Source organism: Ambystoma mexicanum, chromosome 9 (genome assembly GCF_040938575.1).
Source record: "Ambystoma mexicanum isolate Mex_15411 chromosome 9, UKY_AmexF1_1, whole genome shotgun sequence".
NCBI classification, from domain to species: Eukaryota; Metazoa; Chordata; class Amphibia; order Caudata; family Ambystomatidae; genus Ambystoma; species Ambystoma mexicanum.
In genome coordinates this window covers 890,174,784-890,189,704 of record NC_090931.1, presented here as the reverse complement: position 1 = coordinate 890,189,704, position 14,921 = coordinate 890,174,784, and the positions used below count along the sequence as shown (strand labels likewise).

The window sequence follows — 14,921 nt, the reverse complement described above, 5'->3', positions numbered from 1 at the left end:
CACAAACTGTATCCCTTGGGCTGGGAAACGTGCCCCCCCCAACACACAGACACACACACGTAGAAAGTTGTGAGAAATGAAAATGTCTGTCTTACCTAGCTGTTCTGCACCTCGCTCTCCTTGGGCACTAGCTACTTTTTCATCAGATGTACTACCTGAAGCTGGCACTTTATTAGAGAACCTTCTACCTACCATAAGATGAAAATTACAGTGAATATTCATATTACCCCCATTTCTCAGTGTAGCTTTGCATATTGCTCTTCACCCATTTTCAGAATAGATCATTAGCGAAACCAGCATAGCATCTTGCTGGTGGGTTAGCATCCATGATGCAAATCTCTAGATACAGCTAAACAGTTGCCCTCCCTAAATAACTTCTATTAATCCAGCTGCAGGTCTCCCCAAGGGGTATAAACTGAATAAAGAAGGCAACTGAGCATGGGATACAACATGGTCACCCATGGGTGACCACAAAGAAAAAGAAGGTATAAATAGGCCACGGTGGATAAAATCAGAGGAACAAATGAATGAAAATCAAAAATGGCAAGCTACAGGCATATGGCAAGCCCATATAAAAAGGAAAGTAAATGCTAATTGAACATTGACTGTCCAATATAAGGACACAACACCATTTTAGAACCTGAAGCAGAAAATCAGCTTTTGGACTTCGATTGTGTAGAGCAAACGTCTACCACAATACCCCCCCCCAAAAAAACACACCAAGCAGCTAGTTGATTACACTCTAAACATTCTAGTATGCAAATAATTCCTGACAGATTATGAAGTATTCATAAGAGAACAGCGAGTCAACAACATGCAAAGAGAAAACAGTACCTGTTGCCAAGCCTAGATTTGCAAATTGGACTAAGACAAATCACTATTGGGAACATGACCAGAGCATCAGACTTTAGCCATAAGCGTCATGTATTTTACCTCAGAATCTCATGTCTTATGTTTCATGACTGATCCCCCATCTTACCTCGCTCTTCTGCAGCTATCACAATCGGTCCTTCAGCCATACTACCTGCATTTCCTCTTCTTAAAGGTTCCTTTCTGCCTGATAGGAGATATTTATGGAGAAACATGCTATTCACATTGTATTATATAAAGAGGGTGTACGCCCTTAACCCAAAAAGCCTACGTTCAGTCAGAGTACACTGTAATGCCACCCAAATCCTCCCTATTGTGGCTTCTCATTAAAAATAGAAATAATGTGATATTCAATAACATTGTACAAATGGCTTACATTTTACATTGTAGAATGTGATAGTGTGCACTGGGATGGTAGCTGTCAGTAGCTCAAATCCAAAAGACTGTGCTAGCAACCTGGTTTAGTTTTTTTGAATTTTTTTTTTAGGCACAGTGGCCTGACTTACACATGAGTAAGGGATGTGGTATGTTCTGGTGGCCAAAAGGAGTGGCAGCAATCTATTAGCAAACATTCAATGTTTGGGGACTCTCCCCTTGGCTAGGCATTCAACCCCAAGAATCCTCAATTACATGTGGAAATACAAATCATCAGGGGATCTACGTGATTAAAATGACTCATTAAATCATTGTACAATTGGTAGACTCATTTTGAGCGACTTTGGCCGACCACTCTTATTTTTTCTCTTATGGGGCATTCCACCATCCTCTCCCGATCTTTCCTCTACACGACCCCAGTCCACCCCCGCCTCTAAACCCATACATACATACATACATATGTATATGCCAAACATTATTTAATCAGCAATTTTCCTTCCGTGTATTGTATTTGTTTAGAATCACATGCTTTGTATAGTCCGCATTTAGCAGGTGGCACTGAGTAGGCTAAATTGGTTTTTCAGAACCGAAAAGGGGTCTAGACTGGGGTATTCCCATCATACTAACACCTAGCCTACCTGTGCAGTGCAGTGCAGTTATCCATGATCCTTCACGTGTTAACATCCTCAGATTGATTGTTTTGGTAACATGGTGTGCTGCTTGAGTGTGATTGCGTTTTCCTACTGAGACTCCGCTCCCATGTGGGGAGGCCGGGTGGGCGCATGCAATTCTAAGCAGATCCTATGCATAAAGAACTGGGGGCAGGGGGTGTGGCTTGCCGGGGACGTATACGCACGTAGTCCCGCTGAGCTCCCTCTCTACTAGCTGAAATCCTGTCAAAATCCGATGATTGGGATCCCACAAAGTGACCGAGGGCCAGGAGAAACAGTTCGGAAGAGACTGGTGCCATGTATGGTGGCCCGGAGGGGAAGTGATCGGTACCGAAGTCCGGCGGCAAGGAGCCACATCACCTAACAAAGATGGCCGTCTAGGCCACCCAGTGAGACGCAGCTGGTGCCCGATACGATACTAAGAGCCTGGGAGCAGGGACCGCCCCCCATCGGAGGCTCTGCTAAAACAAGCCGGGTGAAGGGTGACGGAGCCCCGGTACATGTGACAGATCTGGTGTGCAGCTCCCGAGAAAGAAGAGGGACCGCATTAACCTGACAAGATATGCCCACTCACTGCACAACCCTGGGAAGTGTGGAGATCCCTCCTGCAGGGCCGCGGAAGGTGGAGGAATAACTGAGAGGTAACCGTGCACGACATCAGGAGCCCTTGATGACGGGGAGGACGTAATCCGCAAGGAACAAAGAGCGGGTGTGGCAGGAGGACGGATGGAGATACAACACCGGCCATTCTGCATGAATCCGCACGGCGAAGAGAGAATGTTGGAGGGGACACGACTGAACGAGAAGCCGAGAGCCATAGGAGAAGACCAGGATCAGGACACGTAGAAAGTATCAGGCGGCACAGAGACCGCTGATAGTCGTGCACCGAGAGTGTACAGAGGTGAGAGGTGAAGGAGCAGATACTATCCTTGGACCCCTTGGCCATATTAACGGATCGGAGCCTGCCCCGTGACACTGGACAGAGCGTGGGGAGGGGGAAGATTGAGGTGGTGAAGGGGACAAAAGACAGACCAAGATAAGGAAGGGATGCTGGGACAGACTGGTCATTAAGGTCATGCTGGATGGACTGACTTGATAGTCAGGATCAACCTGGGGAATCAGCGGGGGAGGAGGGGGGACCCCCCTAAATTTTCACATGGGTACGAGACTGAGAAGTTACACAGTGACAAAGGTGCAAATCTGTAACAAAAGGGGACAACGATATACAATTGAGAATAGCCCTTGGTGACTCAAAAGGCGGCGGCAGCAGCATAAACCAGAGTATAAGCTTGGAGTGTAACGTGATAAGCATCGTCAAAGGGCAACAAAAGGCAAAGCACAGAAACGGGGGGGGTGGAGGGAGAGATCGACCCGGGCCATGGAAGAAGGGGCAAAAAGAGGTGGTGGTGGTGGTGGTGGTGGTGGTGGTGGTGGGGTGACCTTGGATGCATTGATGGAGGCAATCCAGGCCATGTGGTTGTCCCTGGAAGGGAGCATTAAGGAGGTGGGTGTGGATGTATCCCTAGTACGGGCGGACCTGTGCAAGGTATGCGAATGGGTCACGGAAGTGAAACGGGTCAGCGCAGTGGAGGACGATATCCAGCACCTCAAGTGGCGGGCCTAGTGGGGGTGACCAGGACCTTGGAGAAGAGAGCAGAGGTCGCAGAGGGCCGCTCTTTGCGCTGCAACATCCAGCTGGTCGGAGTACCAGTGAGGGAAGAAGGGCCCATTGCGGAACCGTTTGTGGAAAACCTGATCCTGAAGGTGCTACGGATAAAGGGTCAGTCTAAATTCTTCACAGTTGAGAGGGCCCACAATGTGCCGGGGAGAGCACCACCACTGGGGGCCCCGCCAACAGTAATAGTGAACGAGACGCTATACTACAAGAGGCCCGCAAGGCAGGATTTACGAAGTTGGGAATACAAGACTATGCATCTTCCTGGATTTCACCTTGGAGGTTCAACGCCAGAGAAGGACGTACTGAGTGCAGCAACGACTTCGAGAACTGAACATAAAATACATGATGTTCTTCCTGGCTAAAATGAAAGTCATATCAAGGGGGAAGTCATGGCTGTTTATGTCCCCAAGGGAGGTATGGGATTGGGTAGAGGCGTCATCACACGGTGGGGAGCCACAAACCAAGAGAGGGTCAGGAGGAGCACAATCTCAAGCTGGGGACTGAACAAATGTCTAATGATGGCCCTGGTTGTAAGTCGGGGATTTATGGCTGGGGAAAGGAGGCTGGGGTAATGACGGTGGATGAGGGAAAAAGAATTCTGGGGCTGGCGGGTGGAAGCGGGGGGTGCGGATTCCCCCCTAGATGACTCCACTGGCTGCTAGCCCACGAGAAGAAGGGGAAGGGTGGGACGTACCAGTCCAGGGGTCTAATGGGATGGGGAGGGGAGGGTGATACCTGGGTAAAGGACGCCCAAGGGATAGTGAGGGCCGGGGGAGGGGTGAGGGATGAGGAGTTCAAGTTGGAGACGGTTAACATTTGGGGCACAGTTAAGGGACAGGGAGGGAATAGGGGAACTGGTGGGAGACCAAGATATATGAAATTGGAGGAGAGACATGTTGAGAGGAACGTCAGCACACAAAGGGATGGTGGAATTGTCAGAGGAAGGATGGGGGGAGGATATGAAGGGGACCCTGGAGAGAGGGGGATAGCAATGGTGGAGGCTAGAGGTTTGAAAATCGGGACATGGAATGTTCGGGGGCTGGGGACAAGAAAAGAAACAATGGGAGAGTTTTTAAAAAGACAGGCGATACAGGTGGCCCTGATACAGGGGAGACAACTGGTTAGGGAGGACCTAGTGGCATTGGGGAGAAAATGGGGTGGACAGGTGGTGGGCACATCTTACTCTTCACAGGCAAGGGGAGTGTTGATCTGGGTGGCGGCAGGGGTGCCACTGCAGGTGGAAAGGGTGCTGAAGGACAAGATGGGGAGGACAGTGGTCATGTTGGGGAAGTGGGAAGAGCACTCAATAGGTTTAGTGAACTCGTACGCAGCGAATATTGATAAGGAATACTTCCCCTTGGTGCTATATAGGATAGGAGCATTCAGAGATGAAATGATCATATGGGGGGGGGGGATTTCAACTGTCATCTGGATACACACTTGGATGGAACAGGGGGAGTGGGGCCTGGCAAAAAGCAAATGACAGTGTCACTTCACAGGGTAATGGAGGAGTTCTACCTGGTGGAAATATGGAAAGAAAGGCATGACAAGGAGAGAGGGTACTATTCGGGAGCACATGGGTCATACTTACGCTTGGATTACCTATTGACAGGAACATGGTCAGCAATTTGAGGAGCCAGAATATTTGGGGCGTACTCTCTCAGATTACTCCCCCCCGGTGGTTAAACTGAGGGGAAGGGGTAGGTGACCCCCCATGATGGGTGTGGCATATGCAGAGAGGCGTTGAAAGACGGGGCCTTCAAGAACGAGATACGGAAGGTGATTGAAAGCTACTCTGAGTTAAATGCAGGGTCAGTGACATTAGTAAGGGTGCTCTGAGAGGCCTTCAAGGAAATTATAAGAGGGGCCTGCCTTTCAATGACGGGGGAATGTGGAAGAGATTGCAGGAAAAGCTACAGCAGACAGGAGCAGGTGGCGGAATTGGACAGGGAGGCTGCGAGGGGACATTTGGTGGGGGATAGATTGGCCCAGAGCCTGGCATTATATGATATTTGGCATTTATAACACGCCTATACACAAGTGTTTCAAGGCACGATGAGGCAAGGGGGGGGGGCAGAGGGAAGACGGAGATAGCGATCCTACTAAGCCAGGTGACATCGAGATAGCACAAGTGCTGGGGATGGGAGAAGGGGAAAGGTGCAGGGGGAAGGGATGGGGCAGTGCAGTACATAGGATAACAGTAAAATAAATAAAGACAATAAAATAATAGATATAAGTGCAGCCAGCTGGTGGCAAGTACAGGGGTAAGTGCAGACATCAGGAGTCAAGTGCTAGTAGGGGCTGTAGGAATACAGAAACAGTCCCTGAGTGCAAAGGTTGCCAGGGGGGCACTACAGGTGTGCAACTGGCAGGGGAGGGGAACTGGGCCCGAGATTTGAGGGTAGCCAGCTAACCAGTGCAGTTTCAGATTCGGTCATCAGGGGAGAAGAGAAGAGAAAGCAGAAGCAAAGAGCAAGGTCTTGAGGTGCTTCAGGATACAGAGATCTTTCTCCTCCAGTTTCAGTGGGGCAGGGAGGCTGTTCCCAGAGGGAGGACCCAGCAGAAGAAAGATCTACCACAAACTCGCTGCTTGGAGAAGCAACTAACCCTGAGGGAGTTGGAAATGGATGAGCGAAGAGCACGAGAAAGAAGATTAAACCACAACACCCTAGCAGACCTGGCACACTTTGACAACAGTAAACGGGACATTAGACTACATGGAAAAGGAGATAAGGTAGGGAGGCTTCTGGCCTGGTTGATTAATAGGGAAAACCCAAGGCGTGTTATAACTCAAATTAGGACCAAATCAGGGGAAGTATTGGGTACCCAGGACCAGAGTAATAGGGCATTCACAGAATTCTATAGGGAATTGTACACAAGTGAGGGGAGATATGTGGAAGAAGACGTAGAGGAGTTTTTGAACATGTTTCGATTTTCAAAACTAGGGGCAGATATGAGGGAAGAACTGGAGCCTACGATAGAAAAAGGGTATATCCGATTGGCGGCTCGCTCCATGAGGAAGGGCACGGCGCCCGGTAGTGATGGGTTTCCTATAGAATTCTATTCCATTTATACAGATCTTCTTGCCCCATGGCTCAATAGGGTGTATGACAAGGCTTTTGAGAAGGGAGACCTCCCAGAGTCCATGAAGGAAGCCATCATAACAATAATCTTGAAGAAAGGGAAAGATCCATTAGATTGCACGTCGTACCGCCCCATTTCCTGGTTGAATATTGATGGGAAAATCCTGGCAAATAGGTTGGCGAGGGTAGCTCCGGAAATTGGTACACCCAGATCAATGTGGATTTATTGGAGGGAGGAATACGATGGGTAATATCAGCCGCCTCCATTACGTGATGGATCAAATCCCAGAAGGAGGACATGGCGGTTGCCTCCTTTGATGCCATGAAGGCGTTTGATTCGCTAGAATGGAAGTGGCTATTCCGGGTACTGAAAGAGTTCGGGGAAAAAATCTGCAAATGGCAGGGCCTGCTTTATAACAAGCCGGTAGCGATGGTAAGGACTAATGACTGGGTCTCAGGGAGATGGTAACTAAGTAAAGGGACAAGACAGGGGTGTGCGGTATCCCCAATACTATTCGCTCTGGCCCTGGAGCTGTTGGCAGGGTTTTTAAGACAGGAGATGATAGAAGCAGGGTTCGTAGCAGGAGGGTTGAGGCATATGATATCATTATATGCTGATGAATTACTGCTGTATGTAAATAATCCATGGGAGAATCTCCTGACTCTGTTGGAGGCGTTAAAGAATTTTTGGCAAATGTTGGCCTTTCTAATCAATAAGGACAAGTCAGTATTCCCCTTGGGAGGGTTACGTGGGTGTCAGATGGGGGATTTACCGGGGGTGAGGATAAAATGGGAGATGGAGTAATTTAAATATTTGGACATACGGATATTTCACAAGACGGAAGAAACTTTCGTACACAATACAGGGAGGGTGCTATCAAGAAAAGGAGAATCAGCGCAATTTTCTAACGGCCTACCTCTCCCTGATGGGAAGAATGGCATTATGCTGGATAACAGGGTGGGGGAGCTACTATGGAACACATGGAGGAGGAGGGTGTCCTTAGCAATATTACGGCAGCCAAGGACAAAAGGTGGACTGGCCAAGCCAGACTACGAGAAATATGTCATAACAGCTCAGTTGCAAATGGTCTTGGAGTGGGGACAGCCAGGTGGGGAAATCCTGAAAGGGCTGGTGGGAGGTTTACCACCATATCGAAGAGGGGTTGAACTTCTATGGAACTCGATGGGAAATAAGGGGACTACAATCGTGTTTTGAGGCAGTCAGAGAGACATGGAGGGGGCTCTGCGGGGGGCACCTACCTTGGGGGGTAGATCGAAGCCGAGGCAAGCGATAGGGAGGGCAGGGATACAGAGGCTCCAGGAGAAGGATACGGGGTGGTAGGAGGCCTGTTTGAGGGAGAGAAGCTGCTGACGTCTCAGAATGGTGCGTGAAGTTTGAATTACCGAAGGGATTATTTCTCGTATATAGGGCGACAGTTAGGAGACTAGCAGAATTATGGGATGGAATTCCGGAGGAGCCGGAAGCAAGCCCGCTACTGCGGATACTGCTGGAGCAAACGGGGGGGAAGGTGAGGGTTTTGCGCATCTACAAGGGCATACAAGTGGAGGGGCCTAGAGGGGAATTGAAGGTAAAGGGGAAGTGGGAGGCGGATATGCGATACCAGATACCGGAGAAGGAATGGACAAAAATATGGGAACAAGTCCAGAAGGTGTCACGGAATGCCAGATTCCAATTGGTCCAATTTAACATACATAGGACATATGTGAAGAGGACCCTATCTGATGAGTGTCCGCAATGTGGTAGGGGGCCAGCAGGATTCTGGCATATGATATGGGACTGTGGAATCATAGCAAACTATTGGGACAAGGTGATTATAGGGGGGGAAAGGGTTTTTGAGGACAAAACTGGAATGTAACCCAAGAATATGCATATGGGGGATCCCTTGGGGGAGTACGGGGGGAACAAGAGGCATAAATCACGGAACATGATGGTGAGTGTCTTAACTAATATTAGCTAAACACTGCATGGCCATTCACATGGAAACATCCACAGGGACCATCAATAATGCTGTGGCCAGCACATGCCCGTAGACGGGGAGTAGCCGAACTGGAGACATTGCGGAGGGTGAGGGATGGCACAGATGGAGACAGGGTAATGGCAGATTGGGGCCAGTTGCTGAATGATCTGGCTATACCCAACAACCTGAAACCACCATGAGGTGTGGGGCAAGGGGGAGGTGAGACGAAAGGAAAAGGGAAGGAAGGAAGGAAAAAAAGCGAATCAAAGAGTTGGGGACATTCCTCCGTGGTTATCGATACTCAATGCTAGCTAATCACATGAAATGGGGGTTTCTGACGGGGGGAGGGATGATAAAGGTTAGGAGATCTCATGGAAATCGGGCGAGAAAGGGGAAAGGAGGAGGCGGGCGGGTGGGGGATGTTGGGTTTGTTTGTGGTTTGCTTTATTTACGAAAATGCAAATAAAGAATGTTTCAAAAAATAAATAAAAGAACAGTACTGGCTACACCCAGTAGGCACTAACTACCGCAGGTTAATTATTGAACAACAAAAGTAATCAAGTATTTTTAAGTGATTGAACGCAATTGTTTAATATTGCGCCGTCTTCATATATTCTTGAGAGGCAGACAAGGTAGTAAATATCTGACATCAAATAGAGCCAGGAACCCTTCTTATGTTCATGAAACCATGTTTGGTTTCAGCATCAGAAGACATGGATGTGTAGTTGTACTCATGCACGGTAAGAAAGGTGCACTTTAATGTCAGACATTGCCTTGATGACCTGCGTGTCTGAGAAGCATTGGCCACTATGTCTGCCTCTCAAGTATCTATAAAGAAGAAGAAATAATACACAATTGTGTTCAATCATGTTCAAAGACTTAATTACTTGTATTGTTTAATTTACAAGTTAAGATGAAGTAGTTAGTTGATACTAGCAGGGTGCAGCAAGTTGGTGGTGCCTCCCCTCCCCCAATTCTTTATGCATTACATATTTGCACTGTGCAATCACTAAATACTTTGTATGTCTTGCACAAAGATGTACATTAAGAAAAACCTAAAGGTGGTGCTCACTTCCTATCTTTTCACATTTACAAGCCACAGAAAGAGGACTATTGGGTAAGTAATGTTTGCCTTTTGAGAATTAGGAATATGCATAGATTCACATGCTTTGCATAGTCTAGCTAGCAGTACCTGGAGGAGGTGGTAGGTGAGTTGAAGTAACAGTAGAAAGCCAAGGTTTATCACTCTGCACAATCATGTTATGTGAATGCGTGCGCTGAACTCTGTGTTGGTGTGGATTGCACTCTAGGAGTGAATGGAAGGGGTTTATGAGCCATGGTGTAGCAGAGCTGTATACAACATACAATCTGTCGTGCAATGGTTGTTTTGGTTATTGGATCACCTTCCCTGCAAAGGATACAAATAATTTGTTTTCTGCAGTTTCTTGGTTCTACTAAGGTAGAACATTGCTGCCCTCTGCATAGAGAGAGAGAGAGAGAGAGAGAGAGAGAGAGAGAGAGAGAGAGAGAGAGAGAGAGAGAGAGAGAGAGAGAGAGAGAGAGAGAGAGAGAGAGAGAGAGAGAGAGAGAGAGTGTGAGTGTGTGTGGTGCTTTTTTCCCGTATTGAGCGGTTTGCAAAGTCCTTTCATTAATTGATTGAAATGAAAATCATGAAATGTATTTTGTATAGAAACATGGCTGTGTTCTAAGAACAGTTTATGCTTATATTTTGCAACAAAGGGAACGATTGACAGAGCGACTGAAGCTCAACTACTCTTCTAAAATAGGTGACTGCAATAAGGAAGTTAACTTGCTTTTCCTGAAACGGATGACATTTTCTGTACTCAAATTCCAGTAATGCAACCTTGTACAAAATAGTAAGACAACGCGAGGAGATCCCACTACTTTGGAGACGGTTGAAATCTGAAGGGGAGCCGCGGGGGCAGGCCTCTTATACTGGGACGGCCTAAGGAGCATGCGTAGGTGGGTCCTAAAAGAACGTAGATAGGACACAAAAGTGTCGGAAGTTTTCCTATTGGAAAAGGCTATATATGTGTACCGAGGGGTCCCAGTCTGACGACGGGGAATATTCTAAGCATGTGAATCCATGAAAGATCCAATGCTGGAGAAGCAGACTTACAACTCAACCAGATAGGGGTGAGCAACTGGTGGTTAAATGTGTTTTTCACCTTCCACAAACGTTTTGACTACAGGCACGTTCCACCATCACACCTTAGTGTTGTGAGGAGGTGCATGCTGCTAGTGCAGCTAAGTTTACTTTGAGTGAGTTGTAAACTAAACCTGAGAGAAGGAGATAAAGCAGGTAGGTAGCAATATCTGATGGCGAGCAGTCGGGATTTATGTGCTTTCTTCTGCACAAAATGACAAACCACTTTAACTTGTTAAAGTGACAAGTGTTAGTTTGGCTTGCTGCACGCAAAATGTCCATAAATCACGCAGACAAGTAGGACTTCAGGAACTAGGCTGTCAAGTTAGAAGTGTCAGGACTTTGGTGTGTGTTATCTACAGATGCTGGTGTGTTAGCAGGTTGAAGTAGTTTGTGAACTACTTGCTGGGGCAAAGGAGTCTGTGGAAAAGGGTATGCAAATGTCCCTGACTAGTTCATCCGTAGGGCGTAGTCTAGCACCCCCTGTTGTGGGTACATAAGAGACAAAGGCTGGGCATTTTGCGTTGTGTGCTGCTTCAAAAAGGTCTACTGATGGATGTCCCATGCGGTCTCAGAATGCTTGTGCTAAGTCCTATTCGTGTTCTTGAACTAGAACCCTGCTTTAGTTGTCTGCAATACAAATGTGCACTCCTGGCACATGCTGAGCCTCAATGGAAATGTGTTTGACGCACCAGGTGCCCCTGCGAGCAGAGAAGGAACTTTTGACTGTGCGACGCCTTGCTTTTTTGAAAAATGTAAAACATTGATGTGGTGTTGTCTGTGTTAAGAATTCTTTCACTAGGAAGTTATTGCATTGTGCACAGGGCCAACCTTCGTTGCTGGCAGTTCCAGCACATTTATGTGTTCTAAAGCTTGCTGTTTAGCCCATTTGCCCTGGGCTTTGCGCTCTTGACTATGCGCCTCTCAACCATCTTGTGATACATATATCGTAATGGTAATTTGCACTTGCGGATTGACTAATCGTCTGCCCTTTATCATGATTGTTTCTGTACACCACTGTAGCGCATGTACCACTTTTTGCAATACAAGACACTTGTGACCCCTCACAAGTCACAGTTTTAATGGGCGAACGTTGAGGTATGCAAAAGGAATGATGAACATGCATTATGCCACCATCCCTAGCAGTTTCATAGCCTTTTGCATTGTTATCGGGCACTGGCTTTGTAACAAGAGAGCTAGGCTAATAATGCGTGTACCATTTCCCTGTTTGTATCCAGAATGGCTCCTAGAATCTGGGTTTGGTTGGATTGGCTTGGCATCCGACCTAATGTTTGGTCGTGGATTGAAAAACCAAGCTGGTGTAGAAGATGTATGCTCATCTGAATGATTTGTAGAACAGAGCTGTTCTCTTCCATTTTTAACCAGACATCTAGAAAAGGGTGCACTGGTATGTTTTGACAGCGCATATGTGTCGCAACTATCATGAGTACCTTTATGAACACAATATGTGCCAATACAATCCTAAAAGGAAGCACCTTGAACTGCAAATTGCGTGGGCTGACCTTGAAGCATAAATATTTACGATAGCCTGCAAACATTGAAATATGAAAATATACACCTTTCATATATAGTGTCTTGTAATATCCTTTTTAGACGTGGAATTGCTAGTTTTGTCATTCTGACTTTTGTGGCTCCACATATTTGTTCGCCAGAAGGAGGTCCAAGACTAGTCTTTCTGTTTCATTTTTTTGGCATATGAAATTGCAAAGTAAATACGCAATCAAAATTGGAATTTGATGAGCAGGAGCTAAAAACAGCCCACGCGTATTGGGCATCAAGCAGAAGGCAGGAGCTACCTCTAGAGAACCAGAGGAGTTTGTGCAAAGCGTGCCAGAAATTTTAATTGTACATGAGATGCAAACACTAAAATCTTTCCATGACGTATGTTCCATTCTTCTTTGTCCTTTAGATGTGTTCTTGATTCACCTTTATCCATGTTACAAAATATACAGAGTTTATATCACTCAAGTATGTTTGCATGGCAGCAGTTGCAGTGGAGAGTCAAAAGTAGCTAACCAGGCTGTCCTAAGCTAGAAGCAGAAGCTAAATAGTTCCCAGCACACAGCGATTTCAAATGCTGAAAGACATGCGTTTACAGGTGTTTGAGGTACTGGTTCGATTGCTCCCATCTGAAGAAACGCCAGAACGTTTGCAGAAGGCGTTCCTGTGGCAATATTCTGTTTCTTGGTGTGAGGTTGCAAGATTTTCCCAGCAGTTCAATACAGTACCCCTCCTTTACTGTGCTTAACAACCACTTGTTGGTTGTGATCCTCTCCCATGCATGGGTGAACAGCGTTCATCTTCCTCCTCTCAGGAAGCAACAGAGGGGACATGTACCTGGCTACTGCTTGGAGGTCTATGCTACCACCCTAGAGCCTGTTCTCTGGCCTCTGGGGCTGTGGCATAGGCGAAAGAGTGAGCTCCTGGGCTTGTATTCAACCCACTGAATATGAGTTTGCTAAACTGGCTGAAAGTTTGACTGCAGAATTGGCCTTGAAATGAAAGCAAATGTTAGGCTTCCCTTGTTGTTGATATAGCCTCCTGCTAATGTGACCTAGTGTTATTTTTTTATTTTCTTTTTGCCTTCTCCAAGGCTTCAGCAGCTGCCTTACCGATCATCAAAAGGTCCTCTGGGGGTTTGAAAAGTAGACTTGCCTTGGTCTCTGGCATAAAACCTGTGATTCATAGCAAGGCCTGGTGTTTGACTACTACAGCCCGTGAAACTTGATGTTCAGCCGTATCTCCAGCATTCAAGGCATTTTTCTAGACCAACTTCAAAGTCTGTTTCCCTTCCTGAAAAACATTTTGGAAAGCTGATTGTAAGGCATCAGGGATATCCTTGCTTAGGGCTTCCATTTCATCCCATCGTGCCCTGTTGTAGCATGCCGTTAACACTGCTGCGTTGGCAATGTGGTCACTGTATGCTACCGAAGTGGCAATTCTCTGTACAAAATAATACATTTGTTTGCTCTCTCCATCAGGTGGGTGCTCTGCGATGGAAAGATGGGTGTTGCTTCTCCTTTGGGCAGTGGTAATCACCACAGAATCAGGTGTTGGATGCAGAGGCGTTGCTGGGGGGGGGCTTAGGGGGCTATAGCCCCGGGCCTTTGGGTTGTAGCCCCGGATAGAAGCGCAGGTGCTACAACCAAAAGGCTAGCTAGCCCAGAGTTCTGCCAGTCCCGACATTAGCTTAACCCCTGATCTTTTCCAGACCTAGCAACACCCCTGGTTGGATGGCATTTGATATACTTAGGATCTTGTGACTGATTGCATTTATTCCTAATGCATAGGGTTGACATCCTTGGTGGCTGCTGGCTTAAGGAGTGAGAGACGGACCTTATTTATATAAATCTCATTAACGGAATGCAGTGGGGAAACCAGCTTCTTTTCTTCTAGGATGTCCTCAACCAATTCAACATCTGACGCCTGTGCTTTAATATCAAAATAACCTTCTGCTCTTTTAAGCAAGGCGTGTATTGGAAATGATCCTCTGTAGGAAAGGCAGTAACTGGAGATCTAACCCTTCAGAACAATGCAGAGGATATTCCTCCGGACTGGCTAGATCTTCCTCATCTAAATCATCCCCCAACTCTTAGTAATCCTCGTCCAGAGGCTCCAATAGAGTGTGTTTTTTTTGTGTTGTTGCGATCCAGACGCTGGTGTCTCCCTGCATGCCTTGTGCACCCTACTCTCAGGGTCGTGCATGAATGAGAGGATTTTGGCAATAGTAGCATTGTAGTCATTGAGGTTCCACACTTGAGGTTGTGTGGAAGAACGGCTCCTCTTCCTCTCTAGACATTTCTTTCTGCATTCTGACAAGGGATGATCCTACCTCTGTCTATGTGCCTACTGAACACTGTCTTGTGAGGGGTGGATGGTTTCCCTTTTGGAGCCCCCCTTTGCATCAGATGTTGTCTTTCCCATAACATGTAAAGGGTGTGTATGATGTTTCTGGTTATCGATGCAGGCACCAAAAGCGCTCCATACCTTGTCCCAGTCTTTCTCTGCAGTCTTTGGAGTCTACCCAAAACATTTGGCCCTCACGCTGGAGCAGGTGCCTTCAGGCCTCTGCCTGTG

At 47.1% G+C, this 14,921-nt stretch overlaps 1 protein-coding gene across 4 annotated transcripts in view; it reads right to left on the bottom strand.

Annotated features, from left to right (window-relative positions):
• The window catches only part of TRAF3IP1 (TRAF3 interacting protein 1), a 1,297,461-nt gene that overhangs the window by 640,715 nt on the left and 641,825 nt on the right, over positions 1 to 14,921 (bottom strand). Inside the window, exons 9-10 of one of the 4 annotated variants that reach the window (XM_069616012.1) lie at positions 980 to 1,057; positions 96 to 188 (exon numbers count right to left, since the gene is read on the bottom strand). The exons of 2 other annotated variants lie outside the window; for them this stretch is intronic. In XM_069616012.1, the coding sequence (XP_069472113.1) occupies positions 96 to 188; positions 980 to 1,057 (171 nt within the window). The remainder of the gene's footprint in view (positions 1 to 95; positions 189 to 979; positions 1,058 to 14,921) is intronic. One more of the 4 variants, XM_069616013.1, reaches the window with a different exon arrangement.